At 42.6% G+C, this 19319-nt stretch overlaps 1 protein-coding gene across 1 annotated transcript in view; it reads left to right on the top strand.

Annotated features, from left to right (window-relative positions):
• The window catches only part of LOC105456293 (Down syndrome cell adhesion molecule-like protein Dscam2), a 78207-nt gene that overhangs the window by 35455 nt on the left and 23433 nt on the right, over positions 1-19319 (top strand). Inside the window, exons 5-8 of the mRNA XM_011700240.1 lie at positions 2185-2346; positions 4602-4883; positions 16279-16584; positions 18207-18506. Coding sequence (XP_011698542.1) covers positions 2185-2346; positions 4602-4883; positions 16279-16584; positions 18207-18506 — 1050 coding nt within the window. The remainder of the gene's footprint in view (positions 1-2184; positions 2347-4601; positions 4884-16278; positions 16585-18206; positions 18507-19319) is intronic.

Genomic DNA, 19319 nt, shown 5'->3' with positions numbered 1-19319 from the left:
TTAGATATATATTTTACCTCTGTAACTCGAATTTGAAGTAGCCATATTTCTACAAGTCGAAGTTCATCTTTATAAGTTGAACTTCTATTGTCGCTGCCTCTATAATTCGAAGTTGTAGCTATGTGTGAGTAATAGCCTGGTATTTTGTTTTATGGTTACATTTATCATATGTATGCAATAAATAATTTACTGTTAAATATTGATTTTTTTTCCTCTAAAAGCCATTATAATCGAAAAATTATAAACTCTCGTACAAAGCCTCCGTAAGTCGAATTTTCATATGTTAACCCTCTTTTAGTCGAATTTCGATAAGTCGAAAACTCTATAACTCGAACAGTTTTCCTGGTCCCTTGAGATTCGAGTTATCGAGGTTCGACTGTATTTATTGCATACATATAATAAATATAATTTTAAAACAAAATACCAGGCTATTTCTCATGCAGTTACACATATAATTACAACTTCGAATTATAGAGGCAGCGACAATAGAAGTTTGACTTATAAAGGTGAACTTCGACTTGTAGAAGTCTGACTACTTTAAATTCAAGTTGAAAAGGTAAAATAATACATCTTAATATTTGACAAATAATTTGAGTTAAGGTAGGTTTTATTTCGATTTATAGAAGTTTTTCTCAATGCAGCGGAAGGGAATGAACAAAATTTTCATCTTATAGAGGTTTTCGAGTTATCAAGGTTCGATTGTATTTTTTAAAGTTACATTAAACTCCTCTACATTTTGTTTCTGTCTTTTTGAGCATACATATATTTTATTTACAATCTTTCGACATTTATACCGTCACGGTATAAATATCACGTAGAAAATTGTTCAGTTATTCCTGAAAATATATTTTTTATACTTACATATTTTTAATATTATATGTATCATTTAAAGTGACGTTAAACTCCTCTACATTTTGTTTATGTCCTTTTGCGCATACATATATTTTATTTACGATCTTTCGTTTTTAGTTACGATCTTTCGATTTATACCGTAAAATATCACGTAGAAAATCGTTCAGTTATTCCTAAAAATATATTTTTTATACTTACATATTTTTAGTATTATATGTATATCATTTAAAGTCACGTTAAACTCCTCTACATTTTGTTTCTGTCCTTTTGGGCATACATATATTTTATTTACGATCTTTCGACATTTATCTATCTAATATTGTGAATCTTCGCACACGCTGTTATTTTTGTATTCATCTGCTTCCTGGGAGTACACCGAGGTAACTTCACTTCGGCAACAATTTCGAAGTCGATTGTCGAACGGTGGAAGCGTATTGAACACTCGACTGCGCCGTCGTGACGTGCGTCGTCAGTGCGGTGCAAAATCAGTGGAAAACCGCATTTTCCACAATGCCACGGTCTCGCGCGGATCGGCGCGCGCGGCAGTGCGGCGCGCAACGGAAAGCAAATGCATAATTTAAACTCAAATATCGCACCTCCGCGGACCGCGCGATTTTCGATTAAAATTCACACTTGGCCGCGGGCGAAGAAAAACATTTCGTGATTACGATTTCGTTCGAACATGAGAACGCGGGATCTGTTATGTGAATACTGAAAATTGTAATTTTCGGACGAACTGCATAAACTGAGACTACAAACGTTACACAACATTATACATAGCCAAGGGAAGGGATTAAAAATGCATTCCCCATTGCGAAATTATATATTAATTCTCTATTTTATTACGTTAAACAATTATAATACATCCACAAATTTTGATTTATAATTATAATTATATAATTTATAAGTTGTTGCATTAATTCAGCATTATTGTTCGGTTGAATAATTGCCTGAAATATATTGTAGCTCACCTACACGGAACGAACAATTTTGCTGAATCCAGATCTGAAAATAATTTTTGTTTAATAATCAAAATAATTTTGTGCGAAAGTTGAAGCGATTGCTGAAATATCAAAACGTTTTATTAGCAATGCTTATCAGTTTCAACATTCCAACAAATTATTTTAATGATTCGACAAAAAATTATTTTCAGATCTGTTTTTAGCAAAATTTTTAGACCATTCAACAAAATCATTCTTTCTGTGTACTTCCTACAAATCGAATACCATGAAATAGATCAGATTTTTACATGCGCGCGTCACACTGGCTTTTTCCGCTCGAAAGGAGTCGTCAGAGTTTATATATGAAACGCGGTGCGCTTTTTCCTCGTAGATGGTCAAATCTTACCGACCAGCCGACGTCAGGAGGTGTCGGCGAACGGCACGCTGGTGCTGCATCGGGTCGACAGCAGCACCGACCGCGGCGCATACACGTGCACCGCGAAGAACAAGCAGGGTCGCTCCGACTCGCAGACCATTCACATAGAAGTCAAAGGTAAAGTCATCTCGCTCCCGCGCACACCGATTTTCTCACTCTTCCTCCCCCTTTCCTCCCTCGATTTGTGATTTTACTCGCGTTTGAATTGGAACAACAGTGTCTCTCCCGCGTAGGTGCATCCCAGATTTCACGCGTCGTTCGATGAAAGACGACGCGATGAATCCGCTCGCTGCATCGAGGATTCCCCGCGGCGGCCTCCACCTCGCCGCGAGAGCCGACTCGCGTCGTCGTCGCGGCGGTAATCGCGCCGAAGTGCTTTTCACGATGAAGTGCCGGGGAACGTCGAGTCGACTTATCGGAAGAAATTGCTCGTCGACGCGTCACGTCGTTCGCGGATTTGTTACGCGCCGTCGAAACGAGGCGGGACCTCTCGCGTTTCCCCCTCCTCCTCAACCCCTGCCGATCGCTCGTCGCCGTCGGTTCCGAATTTCGATCTCCGGAAAAAAATATTCAATCGCGCGCGATTCGGGGAAACGATAATGTATGCACTGCATCGTTCGGCGCGAGGAGAATACAAACGTCGCTCGGAGTGAGTTACACGCTCCGCTTTAGAATAGCAAGCGGCTAATATAAAAGAATATCATGTCGATAAAATGAAATGTGGCCGAAATGCGTACCTCCCTCTTCGCGCGCGGGGGAAGTTTTAAATTGATAGCCGTGCGCGCGCGCGGAATCGCACGGACGTTTTGCGGACTTTTATATCTCCTCGTCGTATCGAAGCGAACGACGAATTTTCTTTTCTCGATATAGGTACGCGCCGCGCCACGACTCGATAGATACCGCCCGGAGAAACGAAAATTTGTAGCACTTCACGCGTGTAATATAGTGCGTTCCCGTGGGTATAATACGGACGGAGGGGTAGATAGAAGAACTATACAAGTACATGTTTTATTTTGTGAGATCGAACGCGGGACCTCCTCCTCCCGCCTTCGCTACCGTGCATGATAGAAAGTTCGGTGAACTTTCTGTGATTTAAAAAGAAATCTCCCCCCTCCCCCATCCTCCTCCCTCCTCACCCCGTCCCCGTCACTTCATTTCTGCCACGAGAGACGCTCGATTCTACTGTAAGATTTCTCTCTCGAAGCACTGGAATATTTCGAGAGATAAATTATTTCGAGCAAAGAACTTCCACGCGTTTAGATTCTTAATGTCCGTGAAGTACAGATTTATTGCCGTCCTAATGCATTAATAATAGCTGTAAAAGTGGTTGTCGTTTGAAAATTATGATAACTCCGTAATAAATTATTCGTATAAAGTCCATAAAGCCTCGAAAGTCCATTGATTATAATTATATTTTTGATACAAACGACATCACGAACTGAATGTCCGTGGAAGTTTATTGCAAATTGAGAAGATGGAGAGTTTTTTTTTCTTCTGACACTGACTCTAGACGTTTTTTATGTTTTTTATATTGAATGTACAAATTCACCATCGCCTCAACTGATTTATAGAGACACTTCAGACACTGTTGTTCCTCCCCTAAATAGCACGACCCAATACCGAAATATTTTCTAAGAAATTTTCTAACGGCACGTAGCGTTCGAGAGAGCGGATAGCGCAATTTGATCGAAATCAATCTTAAAAGCTCTCTCTTGGATTTTGATGACCATTTCAGATGCATGACTTTTACGCTGCGATCGAAGCAGCGTCGAACGAGGCACGCAGGTAGGATATGTAAAACGTGCTCGCGACTTTTTTTCCCCCGAGAAAATTAGATCGCGCGATATCGGAAAACTCCTCATGTGCCGTCCAATTTTTTCGAGCCGAATCTTTTGAGAGTCGAGAGGATATCGAATCACGAAAATCGGATATATATGGCTACAAGTATATTGAATATTCCCGCTAACTGGTATAGCTGTAGCTATTTCGAGTAACGTGAAGCCAATGCATAAATTCTTTGCCGTTTTCCCCAATATAGAAATTATATCAGAGGCAAAATAAGCACGCGGCCTCGAAATTGGATGAAATCGATTCCACGATGAAATGCAACATTCTGCAATAACGGCAATATAGCTAGTATATATTGTCTTTTTTTCTCTCTTCCGCGAGACATCGAAGTATTGCGTGAACAATTATTGCGCGTCCTCCTGCGGGATTCCTTCTCCTCTCGACTTCCTTCCGGCGCGACGCTGCGCCGCGCCGGCGAGGACGACGACGACGACGACGACGACGACGACGACTGTACGGCGACGACGATCGCACGTGTCGTCGCAATGTGAAATAAACTCTCGTGCTTCCTCTGTAATTTGCAGTACCGCCTAAAATCGATCCGTTTAGCTTTCCCGACAATATCCAGGCAGGCGCGCGGGTGCATGTGACCTGCGCGGTCAGCGAGGGCGATTCACCCCTGAAGATCACCTGGCTGAAGGACGGCAGGCCGTTGAAGCCGCGGGAGGCCACCACGCACCAGATCGGCGAGTTCGATCTCGCGTTGAGGATACAGAGCGCGTCGACCGCGCATAACGGCAACTATACTTGCGTGGCGAGCAACGATGCCGCCAAGACGTCCCGCACGGCGTCCCTCCTGGTCCATGGTACGCAGCAACTGGCCAAGCCGACCGGATGCCATGCCCGGAGAAACTCACCCTCTGTGTCCCTCTCGCAACTTCCATCCTTTCCCCGAAACTTCAAAGAGAAAAAAAGAAATTCGAAAACTCGATCCTGCACACACGGTTGCCATCTCCCCGGTTTTCGGAGACTCCGGCTTTTCCGACGAATCTCCGGCTCTTCGGCACACGAAAATAATTTCCGGGCGAGCGCTTTAAATTTTGACAACCTTTTTTTTTTTGAAAAAAAAAACGATTTTTCTGTGGCTCAATAGAAAAATTTTTGGCAGAAGAAGTCGAGTTCGATGACCCTTTTCCTAGAGAACGTTTCTTTTGGCTTAAAAAAGGTTTTTTAATAGCGTGATCAAAATTGATGATCTTCCGCACTGTTAAACCTATAGTGTCAAATTTAACCTTACTTAAATCGCCACTGCTCCTACTTAATATATACACTCAAGGAAATATTTCGCTGTTCCAACTAGAATTCTAAATATTACACTTAAATTATATCGCTGTTTTTTGTATCTGTTAAAAAATTGTTTGTCATACGTAGAATTTATAACAGCAATATTCTAAGAATATATGCAAGAAAATATAGGTCTCATAATCAAATATGATTGGAATCTGGACTAATTAAACGTCATAGAGAAATTTTCTTGCTAAATTTGACAAATAGTTCAGATATAATTTCTGTCTCTGTTATCTATATTAATTAAATACAAAATATATGTGGCATATGGCAATGCTTACTAATCACTTATCCGTTTTAGCTAATTTTTCGTATCTAAATAATTCTCGCTATAATTGCAAGATTACTTTTTTCATTGCAGTTATTTTTAAATAAAACAATTTTTATTTATTTAACCTAAATTTGGGTTAAATTTGACCTATTTTAAATTATTTAACTCCATTATTTTAATTAATAACTATTTAAATATAGAAAATAACTATTTATTAAGTAGGAGCAGTGGTGACTTAAGGTTAAATTTGACACTACATACAATAGATTTAACAGTGCGGCAAAACCCGAGCTAATATATGTCCGCCACAATACCTGCTACTTAAAAGATGGCACCGTGACTCTGCATCATTTTACGAGCTGTAGACTCCTTTCATTTTTAATTTCTCTTCCTTTGAGATGTAAGAAAATCTTTTTCATTGCATCTCGATTTCGTATTTTCCTCGAATGACATTTGGATGTAAAAATTAGGACGACTGCATAAACCTTAACTTTATCATTTTACGTATGTCTATAAGAAAAGATTCTTGAAATACCTATCGAGAGATTTATCCTGATTTTTCGAACCAGTCTTCGTAGTCGCGAGCAACAGCCGCTAATTCCACTTCTTTCGTGGATGCGGCACGCTCGTTTCTTTTTCCCTCGAGTTTATTCCGCTAAAAGCTCTTTTCCCGTACTTGGCGCGGATATGCATGTTTCCCATTGGCGGCCCGCCGCGCCGTGCAGCCGGCAAGTACCGCGATCGCTTTTAATCGACGCGCGACTCCGAGCGGGACTCCACTTGACCGGGCCGGATGTCGCATATGAAGCTCGCGAAAGAGGAGAGAAATCCGAGATGGAAAAATAACCGTCACGTCTCCGACGGCAAAATGAAAAGCGGATGTTCGCCCGTAGAAACTTTTCCCGCCGAAATAATCTGACAGCTCTTTGCCGCAACGCGAAATAACTCAAACCTAAACCATATTTCGATCGAATTGATAAATTTGAAGCGAAGAAACGAGAGAGATGCCTCGCGCCGATGATTACGCGCGGCCGCGCGGATCCCTTCGCGTTTGCATCGCGTTCTACATTGCTATAGAGAAGAAGGCCGAGAACAGAGGCGAGATATTTATCACTCAAAGACCGCGCGCGCGTGTGTGTGTATACACGTCCGGTAGTTGCGTCGATGTGTGCTGTACAATCTCTCGTCAACAGACGAGACCGTCCCCCTGGCTATCTGCGCGTTTACATTTCCCTACCGAGGACGAGGTGGCGTGTGCGCATAAAAAGCGCTCCTTCTCTCGGCGAGCAAACCGCTGCGAGCGAAAACGACGATGAACGAAGCCCCCGTCGCGTCGTGCGTGTACAGGAACGAATCGCCGCGGGATGATTACCGTGCGTCTCGCGTTGACAAGCAACGACCGAGGAGCGTGGGAGGAGGACAGATCTCGCACCTCCCTTCCGTCTCCCACGTGCGCATCTTACTTTTATTCCCGCGTACGTGACGGAATAAAATTAACCCGCGCGCGCGCGGCCGCGCCGTTACAGAAAGTTATACCTTTCTTCCAGGTAATTCTATTTATATCTTCCTCCGCTCCCTCGCGAATAGCGAATACCGAGTTTTTCGAGCCTGGAGAACGCCTATCGTAAAAAAAAAGAACAAAAAAAATTGGAATTTATTTGAGTATTGGATTGCGCTTCCGAAATCTCTCTTAAACCGCTCTTAAATCCGCTCCGGAAACTTCTTTGAAGCCTCTCTTTTAAATCGCTTCCTTTACGATACGTGAGAGATTTCGATGCTCGGCACTTTAAAATCGCGAGTTGCCCCGTCGCGCACTCGTTACCTCAACTCCAAAGGGATCCGGCGGTGGCGCGTAAGTTAGGCAGAGGTGTGCGAAGAAGTTCGAACTCGAATTGAATCGAATCGAATCGCAATGGATTTGTTTTCGAATCGAAAAAATTCGAAATCGAATAGTTCAAGATTTTCAGATCAATAATAGTTCACTGTAAAATCTATAGTGCCAAATTTAACCTTAGTTAAGTCGCCACTGCTCCTACTTAATAAATAGTTATTTTTAACTAAAACACTGGAGTTAAATAATTTAAAACAGTTCAAATTTAACCCAAATTTAGGTTAAATTCCATTGTTTTATTTAAAAATAACCATATTGTTTTAGTTAAAAATAACTATTTATTATAAGTAAAAGCAGTGGCGACTTAAGTAAGGTTAAATTTTACACTATAGATTTAACAGTGCTCGATTTCGAATCGATCGCCTATTTTATTTGCTTCAATTATATCTCCCGCGTGATCAATTATTCTTTACATCTAACGAATAAGTAAGTATTTTCGATGTATGTAATACCATAATGTAGATCCATATATGTAGATTAATAAAATGTTCGAAAGCATTCTAACTATTCGTGTATACACATATTATTAATTACACATTTTCTAGTTCAAAATGTCACATATAAAATCACGATCTTTCGTGATTTTATATGTAATGAAATGTAAATCGAAAACAGATGTTCAGTTTGTTTAAATCATTGCGTAAAATAATGTAAATCATAAATTTTGATATTTACGTTTAAATTATAACATTAATATGAATCTGGGAATTTGATTCAGATTCGATTCGATTCGAAGTGAAAATTTCAGGTTATAGATTCGATTCAATTTCGAACATACGGTATCAAAAATTCGATTTGATTCGATTCGACCATGCAAATGCATGACTCGCACACCTCTAAAGTTAGATAACGCTCACGGTGCTATCGCTATCGATGTAACGTATCGGGGGCGTCCAATTAAGGGGACGGCCGACCGCCAAATTATCTTCGGCGTTTTGGGAGAGCGGAGAAACTCCCGCGAAGTGTCTCCGACTCCACTTGCCGGAACTATGCGACGAAATTTATCAACGCGGCGTCTCTTCGGTGAAGAGAAGCTTCTTTGTTACCTCGTGGCACGGAGAACCGTGCCACCCGGATTCTCCGTCCAACCCTCTCGTGTGTGTGTGTGTATGTGTATGTGGGTCCTCTCTCTCTTTCCTCTCCCTCTCGCGCACCTTTGTACGTGTATATCAGCATTTATATACGTATGTATCACCGCGTATATACGACAGACCTCTTTGGGTATTACTCACGTTACGCTGCGCTATCTGGTTCCCTCTATCTCTCCCCCCTCTTGCCCTTTCGCGCGGTTCCTCAATTATTCTCAAACAACCCGCCCGCGTTCTGTTCTAATACCCTCGGGGCTGTCGTGTATACCCCGTTCTCCGGTATGTATACCTATACACACATATACGTATCGCAACGTGCGCGGCGCGCAACGAGGCAAGTTATTATTGTCGTTCCGCGGCATTACGCTCGTCGCGACGTCACCCTATACCTACCCCTATTTCCACCTCCCTCCCGCGGCCTCTTGTCGAAAAGTCGACAACCGGGCACGAAAACGGATCCTCCCTCGCCCCTCTCTCGCGGTCCCTCTCTCTCTGCTCCGCTTGATTGTTTTCGCCGTTCGTGTATCTCGTGGAATACGCGAGCGTCGAAACACTCGAGAGAGAGAGAGAGAGAGAGAAAGAGAGACGCACGTATGCGAGATCCCGTTCCATGCAAACCTCGGAAACGCAGTTTATGTCCGCCATTACGGGTCGTAACCCTTTCGACGTCGGTGATGCGGATAGATCCTTGCAAATTGCTCTCGATTCTCGCGTGGATAACGATTAATGAAAAGAAATGCGCGAAATATACCTGTATTAAATGGAAGTAAATAACGATCTATTTGCATTGCCGAAGATACGCATTTGTGGAAAAATCAACAAATGAAGGGTGAATTTAAAACGCGCATTTTTCGCGTGAGCGAATATTATCAATTATTAACCACGCGAGTCGAGAGCCGCGCGTATATATCTCGCTATCTTGTTCGACGTTGATGGAATAATGCAATATTTCTTGCTGCGTTATTTTAATTTTCTCTCTCTTTCTCTCTTTCTCACTCTCTCTCTCTCTCTCTCTCTCTCTCTCTCTTTGCCCTTAATTCAATATTATTTTAATTCCAGTACAAATACACACTTACGCGACCACACAACAAATATGACACGGCGTATCGCCCGGGAGGATAATTAAATGTCACTCCCGAGGTCTCTGCCTAACGATCGATACCTAATCCCGTCCGTAATGACGGAGTCATGTAAGTCGAGCACCGCCAATATCGACGACTATCCTCGGCGCAATTCACCTTTCGCCCTCGTGATACAGGACATTGGGCGTTAACGATATAATTATCGAATTAACGTCCTCTCCCGTTTTGCCCGACAACTGTAACTGAGAGACGGAAGAAATCCGAGAGATCGACCCGGTTAAACTCCGCGGGCGTTCAGCGACTTCTCGAGACCTCGAACTGAACGCGGAACTGAGCGACCGCGGATCCACCGTTGTTAACCGACCCGTGAAACTGGCCTCGGCGAGTCAAACTACACAACTAATCTCGGCGGTGTGTTTTGCCTGACACAGTTGGCAGTGTCTCTCTCCGTCGAGTTCAATCTCGGGGATTCGGTGAACGACGACGGAACAGGTCTCATCGCGAACACGCGTCGAATACGGCCGAGTACACGGTCGAATTATCTCGCGAATCCGAGAGTCAAAAGTTAAGCTAAAAGATTTCCCAGGTATTTGTAGGTGGACGACGACCAGGCCGAGACGAAGGCACGACGAAGCTACACGGAGCAGCGGTAACAGCGGCAGACCGTCCGGATGAAACTCGCTTCACGCTCACAATCATCAGCTGTTTCTCTCTCTTTTTTTGTGCAGTTCCGCCCACAATAGCCCCCTTTAGCTTTAAGAAGGACCTGTCGGAGGGTCTGCGGGCCCAGGTGACCTGCATGGTCGAGAAGGGCGATCCGCCGTTCACGATCATCTGGTCGAAGGACGGCGAACCGATTTCCGCCACCGGCACGGCGGCCGCCACCTACGGGCCCGCTGCCGCCGCCGCCGCCGCAGCCGCCGCAACCATTAACGATCTCCGACAGCACTCGCAGACACCACCTGGGCTGCGCGTAACCAACATTGACGCCCATTCCAGCGCCATAGTTATCGAGCGCGTCACCGCCGCGCACACCGGCAACTATACTTGCCTGGCGCGCAATTCGGTGGCCGAGGTCCTTTGGACGGCCGAATTGATCGTTCGTGGTAAAGTAAAGAAACCGCACCGCGCAGAAAACGCACCGAGCCTGTGTTTCTTCCCTTTTTTTCTCTCTTTTTCTCTCTCTCTTTCTCTCACGTCACTGTTTTTGCACCTGGCAGCGCTGCACCATTGTCTTCGCGACGATACAGCGACGGCGGGTGAACGAATTCGAAGGGTGATTAGAAGATTATCGGATTCGTAAAATCTTAGGCTTTTTTTTTTTTAGAAAAGTTTCAAGAAAAAGGAATAAAAGATGAGCCATTGGACTACTAATTTGATAAACTTGAATGTACTGTTTACATGATAAATTATAATTTATAAATTTAAATTGATTGATTGATTTGACTGTTGATAATTATAATTTAAAATTTAAATTATTTCCATAAAGATATGTAAGAGATAAAGGTTGACAAAGATATAGATTATACATATATATATGTATACACCAAGAGAAAAATATAGTTGTAAAAACCATAAATTAACTATAACTTAAATTTCGGGGACAACTATAAAATTATAATCAATTTAACCATGCAAATTATAGTTGTTTTAACAATGGATTATGGTTATACATTATGATTGATATTATTATTTCTTTGTTTACTTATTTTTTAGTTATTATTTCAATATAAATAATAAGCAAATGTTAAGAAAATTGTTATACTTACTGTTATAATTACAGTTGCATTTACTACATAAAAATATTTATTTTATTTGTCATATATATCTCTTTTTTTACTGTATTAATATTTAAAACTATTATAATTTATAGTAAAATTTTTCATATTTGGTAGAAATATTCAAATAAGATTATTATTATTAACATTATACTAATAATAACTATAAAAATAGTGCTCCTAACCATAATTTCTTTACCATGCAATTATAGTTACAAATACAAAATATTTTTCTCTCAGTGTAGTTTTATATTTAACATAAATGGTACGATTACATTTTGTTACTTTGAAATTATTTCTATAAAGATATAGATATATAAAGAAATATAAAAGATAAAAATAGAAAAAATATATATATAAAGATATAGATTATAGATATATAGTTTTATATTTAATATAAATTGTACGATTTCATTCTCTAAGTTTCTTGTTACTTGCGCTGTTCACGAAGTATTTTTACCGCAGAAAAGTGTAGCATACCTGAGACTCTTTATTTCCCAACGGTCAGCGATGTCTGACCATAGCGTCTTTATATCTACTGCCGGAGTGAACACCGGCCGGACTGCCGGTATGCAGTTTGCGGTCGCCGACAAATTTACGGCGATAGGAGAGTGATGAGATTAATTTTCTGGCGATCGGACCCAGGAATTTATACAAGACAGGAATCAACCGAATTCGCCGAGATTTTAAATGCCAAGTCACCCGCTGAGATTCTGTTCACCCGCGGTTGCCGTACCCCGTCGCCGTCACGTATATAAAGCGCAGCCGCAGCCGCCGCAGCAGCAGCAGCAGCAGCAGCCGCCGCCGCCGCCATCGCAGCCGTCGATTCGGAAAATAGCATGAAGTAAGAGTCACGCGCTAGGGCTGCGCACGGATTTCGCGAACGGACCGGATATCCGGGTTATCGCGACGAGGGTTATCGAGCGGATGTCGAGCCCGCTCGGGGGCAGGCACGGAATTGGCGTGCGCGCTTAGCTTTTTATCCGGGTCCCGCGAGGTAATATTTTTTTAATTTACGAAGTAATATCCGTCCCGTGAATTCTGATACGCCGTTAAACGGAGGTAAGCCGTCGCGCTTGCGTTATACTGTTATACGCAACGTGGAGCTGACAGAGATAATAAATCGTGATATTACGTCGAAAGTAGGGAGAGTTAGTCCACCCTTGCGTCTCGCCGATGCCGCTCTTTCCGTGACGTATAATTATAATTGCGATATAATCAAACAGTTTTGCGCGTTACGATATACGGTTAACTGATATTGATTGTCCTGGAGAGAAATTCGCAAGAGATTTGAGATACATATATAATTTTCAAAAAGTTTTAAGCGAAAAGATCCGTCGAAAAGGTTGAGACAATTGGTGAATTGTGACGGCAATAAATTACGAAAGTAAAAGCAAAGGTATATTTATTATCACTACATTTGGTTTAGCATATCACTGAATATATTTAAGTTTTTTCCACATTATACATTCCACATTATGTAGTAACGTTAAGAGCCTCATGCAAATTTTAGTCTATACCTAAAATATCTTTTATTTTTTCCGTACGACTTTTCTGCCGCTTAAAGCCACTCGACCGGCACTTTCAATATCTGACAGATCTCTCCTGGGTAATACACTCTGGGTAATACTCTCGCGAATATAATCCATGCATCCCGCTTGAAAATGTTCCGTATCGAGGTATATATATTCCCAATAATTTTTTTTTCCCGTTCCAATATTTCGGTATATTTTGCGTTTTGTTGCGCCGAGTCTTTTTTTTTCCACAAAAGAGCCAGAGGAAATATTTTTCTATGATACCCTACGCGAAGTCCGTTCATTAAATTCGAGATAGTTGCGTGGGGAATATTTTTTTTTTTAGAAAGAGAGCGCGCATCGCGGGCGCGCGTGCGTCAGCCGGATATTCACGAGAGACGCACGAGAACAATTCACTATCCGGATAAACGCAGCTCTAGAGTCCTTTTTACGGGATGATACGCGCGAAATGACGAAGCAGCAGCAGCAGCAGCAGCCGCCGCCGCCGCCGCACAGCCAGCAAGCCCGTCGCACCAACGCACTTGAGCACAGCATAATATAGTGTTATTTCACCCCACGGATCCACCCCCCCCCCCTCTGTAATATATTTTCTATCTAGATACATATCTAGCAACAACGCGGGCGCACCGTTCAACCTGCACCGCTCACTCTCTGCCACTTATCGCGATAATTAAGTACTGCGATCGCATACACCGCGTTACTCTCTCCGCATTAATTCCGCTGAGTGTCAAACGCAGCGGTACACCCGACCCTCCTGACAGTCGAGACGACTCTCGGAGCGGCGCGGCGCGGCGTCGAGACCCGAGCGGCCGATGTATATCTTCTTTAAATGCCACGACGTCAAGTCGAGAGGAGCATTATTAGTTTAAAAGCATCAAGCTCTTGTATGTACGTTGTATAATACATACCTGTATATCGATTGTTGCGTCGGTCGGGAGAACCGCTGAACATCGTGTGCCGGGACACGACGATTCGAAATATACAAGTATATAAAAAAAAAAAAGGAGAGACACGCGAGAATAAGAGAGGAACGCGAAATGAAATCTCGACCGATGTACGAGGGGGTCCGCGCGCTTGTCGGTATTCAACACCGATCGCAGTAGCCCGAAATGAAATATGTATACTGCATGCGAGAGGGCCAATACGGCCACTTCACGATACTCGGCTTCGCATATATAGCACCACATCCGTCTTGAGCCACGAGCGAGCCAGCAGCAGCAGCAGCAGCAGTAGCAGTAACAGCAGCAGCGGCAGCAGCAGTGGCAGCAGCAGCAGCAATCTTGTAGTTCAATTTGGAGCACCCACTCACGTTCACTTCACCCAGCACACGCATATCTGCACTGACACGTTTTTCAGTTTATTTCTCTCTCTTATTTGGTCCCGAGCGCCACTAATCCCTTGGCACCGACTCTCTCTCCCGCGATGTGACGACTCGCGCCTCGTGTTTCGTTCTCCTTCTTTCGTTTCCTCCCCCCTTTCTTTTCTTCTTCTTTCTCCCCTGCTCACGCCGTCACGCCGAAAATTCGTATGCCGCCTATCTAACCCCGCCTATGTATCTCGCACCGAGGCGAACTCGCGGTCTCGTTTGATCCGAACGTTCGCCGGGAATAATCGATTCCCGCGGCGATGCAAAATCGTTACGTCGAACTTCAGAGGGGGAAAACGAAGGATCGAAGGATCGCGTTTATCGGATTTGAATTAATATAATAGGGAGGGGGCAATCGGATGCCGCGCAGTCGAGGTATTTGAATTAAGAATAAGAGAAGGCTTAAAGCGCTCCCCCAAACTCTGGAACGTATAATGTTAAAAATACAGTACCTCTGGGGAGAGACGAAGACTGCAGTGTTATTTCTCTCGCTAAAATAAATTGCAGCGATAAGTCCACGTCTTCATTATTGCGCGTGCCCTGTCCACCGCTTTGTTGATTCTATTACCCTGCAACTTGTGTGTGACTCGTACGCCACACGGTGGTCGTACTCGGCCCCAAATAACAAATTTGTCCGCGTATATACAGCTCGAGTTTCGCGGGTAATACACGTAATGCATCCTTCATCCGCTTCGGCCCTGTACCGATTATTAATCACGATTGAACAGTAATAATATGCGATTCGCGAGCGTATAAATGCACGGGACGCATTATGCAAATGAATGCGCGCGTAATTCGGCGCGCAAACGTTCGGCTCGGACGGGACGCGCGGCACATTTTGCGCACCTTGTGCATATTTGTACGCAACAATTGATCGTGCACATTTCGTATGTGTGGCATTGAATTCGCACAGCACCGATTTATCGTGTCCACGTGTACCGCTCTGTTCTCTCTGTGAGTCATCACACTGTGTGGTGTTTATATATCGACATTTCTTTTACTTATATATTTGTCGCCGATGGAAAAATCCATCTCCATCGCGCGCGCACGTTTGGCACCGTTTCTTCACCGCACTTTTCTCCCTTTATCCAGTCGGTCTCTCCTTCCCCTCTGCGTCTCCCCCTCCCCTGGCCCTTCTCGTCGGTTTCTTCGTCGCGGGACAGAGACGGAGAAACGGTGGCGAGAAGAGAGGCGGAGGTGGCGATCCGCCAATGCATTTGGCGGACAATCCGTAATTTTTATCAGCGAAAGTTTCGCGCCGTTTGTCCGCAATCCCAAGGGGACACTCTCCACACAGTGTCCTCTCCCTCGCGCACCCTCAAAAATCCTGTTTCTCTTTACTTTCGCGGCAGCTGAAGTAGGAAGTTGCAGTAGGCCAATCCTCTCTCCCCGGGAACTTTTCGCTCCTGCCTCAGCGCACACAATAAGCTTAGATAGAGAAACGCGCGACGAGGTCCGGGAGAGCGTTCCTCTTCCCCCGCGACGAATTCAGTGTGTCCTCCAGGTAAAACGCGACGTCATCAAAATTTGAAAGTTCAACATCAGCACGATAAATATAATTACACTTTTCGGATTAATTCTTTTATATACTTCCGCGATTAATTCGTCAATTCACGCGTAAACTTTTCGCTAATTTATCTCTCCGTGACAAAAATTTCTTGCGTTAAATCAGATTAGCTTGAGTCTTTCGATAATTAATTGAGAATGAAATATCGTAGAAACTTTCTTCGCGATTCGAGGGATTGAATAAAAAATTAATTGTGAAAAAGCACAATTATCTCGTCATCCGCTTGCGGATTTTGGAATCACGAACGGGGCCTTTCCGGACCGCGTCGTTGTAGTAGTATTGTCGCGTAACGGTATATCCGTGGCAATCGATTAATGATCGCGTATTGTGGGTCAGTGCCGCCACGATGGGTGGTGGAGCCGCAGGACGCCCGCGCGTCGGAGGGAATGCCCCGATTGAGCTTGCATTGTCACGCCGACGGGTTCCCGCCGCCGTTGGTCACGTGGCGGCGCGGCAGCGGCAAGAAGCCCGGCAATTATCACGACATAGCCAGCCACGAGCACATGCAGGACCTGAGGATACACTCCAACGGCTCGCTGGTGTTCGGCCGGGTCCAGGAAGATCACGAGGGCTTCTACCTGTGCGAGGCCGTGAACGGCATCGGTGCCGGCCTCAGTAAAGTCGTTTATCTCACCGTCAACGGTACGTGCCAATTTTAACCTCCTTGTGACCTAATTTTTTTTCAGACTATATATTCGATAGTTTTCTAATAATTTTATTTGAACCAAAAAAAAAATCGTAAGACTCACACTTTAGAAAATCATGGAAGCATCAAGATCCGCTTTGACCGTGTTGGCGTTTTCCGTTCTTACAATTGTTTGCTAATAATGTTATGTAACTTACTTTTAAATAATAAGTATAAATGATTATTATATTTTAATAAGGCTTTCTAAAATATTGTATAAATGGCGTATATAATTAAAAAAATGCTTTTAAGAATTTAGAAACTATATTCTTGTTAAAAGCATTTTTTTAATTATATATTTTTTTAATTTTATACAATATTTTAAAAAGCCTTATTTACAGTCCCTACCAAGAAATGTTTCATAAAAATATAGCAAATTCATCAAATGAGATCTCATTATATTTGTTATAATAGTGGAAATATAAAAATTATTCTATAATCTCTTTCTCTTTGTAACGTCTGTTCTTTATCTAATTGATCTAATGTAATTGTCAAAAGAAAACGACAATTTAATAACGAGAAATGCAACTTTTTTTATCATAGAAACGTCATTAAACCTCCCATTATTACTATCTCTAGTTACAGAAAATGCTTTAGCGCTAAAGCTTTGCGAGATAAAATATCTCTCTCTCTCTCTCTCTCTCTCATAATTCCTCTTGGAAGGATTAGTCTCCTACTAATTGGCGATTAACCCTAATTGGATCTCGTTCGAAACTTTAGGTATTATCAACAGTGTGACGATTGACCCGTGTAGTCAATTTGATCCACTTTATATCCTATTAAGACATTGAGAAAATATTTTTTGATGAAATAATCGACTTGCGCAACTTTTATGCGAAACGCGATCTTCTAGCTTTTAGAACGTTAACGATAAAATTCATTATTAATAATACATCTCTTCTCAAATTTAATATCTTTAAACAATAATAATTTGATGTCTTTAATTTATTGATTTTATGTCTTTAATTCTTAATTCTACGCTCCAAACTCCAAAATTTCATTTTAATTTTAAAATAAGCGTGACATCAATACAGTTATTAAAACGCTAGTTAAATCGATTTATTTAAAAATATAATTTAAAGCATATTATAAACTAAATTATAATCAAATAAATAGTTCGTCGATATGAGTAAATAATTTTAAGTGTCCAAATCTTATAATCATCTTCAATTATTTTCATCGACCTGGTCAGATCTGTCTTTTTCTATTATACTAGCCATAAATCTCTCGAGTTGGCTTACATTTTGTGATCGGAAATAAACTTTTATTTATAATTTTACATAATAAAAAAAAACATTTTAAGAAATATATTATTATATATACACTGTGACAGAAATATATATACATTGTGATATTTACATGTATCACAATTTATTGCATATAAAATTAAATAGAACTTTTATCTGAAACTTGATGGATGCTTGAAGGAAAAACTCGAGAATTCAATTTCCATCAAACAGAATCCGCTCGTTTATTTGAATAACGGCTGCGTTATAAAATAAATCTAAAATAATGTATGTTGACCTAACAGTTGAATATGCAATTGTAAATAAAATTCTCCATCCCGTTTGAATAACAGTTCCCGCGCATTTCGTGGAGAAGCATCGCAATCAGACCGCGAGGCTGGGCTCGAACGCCTCGCTGCGCTGCGAGGCGAAGGGCGACCATCCTTTGAAGATAGTCTGGAAGAAAGCCGGCTCCCAGTTGGACCCCAAGCTCCCCGACTATCGTTACACCCTGAAGGAGGACAACACCACCGACGGGGCCGTCAGCGTTCTCGGCTTCGTCAGCACCAGCCGCGAGGACAGCGGACGGTACTTTTGCATCGCGTCCAACGCCTACGGCCGCGACGAGATGACGGTTCACCTTTACATTCAAGGTATTTTATATTCCGATAAATTGTTATCTATATAGATTCTCCCGACGAAAGTTCTTTGGAGAATTGTCGACGTTGCGAGCACAAAGACGTACTATAATTAATTGGCATGTGGAAGGGGATATTTAATAATTCCGACAACAGCAGCGAGAAAATAAAGCGATAAAAATAACAATACTGCCATATTAACGTTGGCGCATTTCGTAATCGTTTGTTCTCCGTTGTCAGAGAGATAGGAGGATATAGTCGATGGAGTCCGTGAAATTATTGCGAGACGAGTTATCGCGATGATGCCTTCGGGGCGTCAGTCGGTCGGTTGTTTGTGCGTAACGCTATTTCGCTGGATGTAATTATCGTAATGTATACAGGCACTCGACAACGCGCGCGCGTCCATTTAATTTAATGTATACGCCCGCGTGCAAGTACACGCGCGCGCGCGCGCGCGCACACGAGATAGATGAGCCGACGGCTCTCTCTCTCTCTCTGTATGTTCTCCAAAATGAGATACGCGCTTCGAGCGAGCGGACGTATTGCGCCGGATAACCCGTGAAATATGCATAATGCAAGGTACGCGACAATCGTGCCATAACTGAAAATTATTTCGCTGGACGCCACGATGCGCCCGCGGGCGCGGGCGGTGCCGGTTGGAATTAGGCGAAAATTTGCAACTAATTGCCGAACTCTAATTTGGCGCGGTGAAACGTTTTAATAGGGGGTCACACGCCAAAATCGGACTGACACTATTTAAAATCGCATGTTAAATGTTGAAATTGTATGTCTCTCTCTCTCTCTCTGTCTCTCTCTCTCTCTCTCTCT

The sequence above is a fragment of the Wasmannia auropunctata genome, unplaced genomic scaffold (assembly GCF_000956235.1).
Source record: "Wasmannia auropunctata unplaced genomic scaffold, wasmannia.A_1.0 LD335728.1, whole genome shotgun sequence".
Classification (NCBI taxonomy): Eukaryota; Metazoa; Arthropoda; class Insecta; order Hymenoptera; family Formicidae; genus Wasmannia; species Wasmannia auropunctata.
This window is presented reverse-complemented; position numbering and strand designations above follow the sequence as displayed.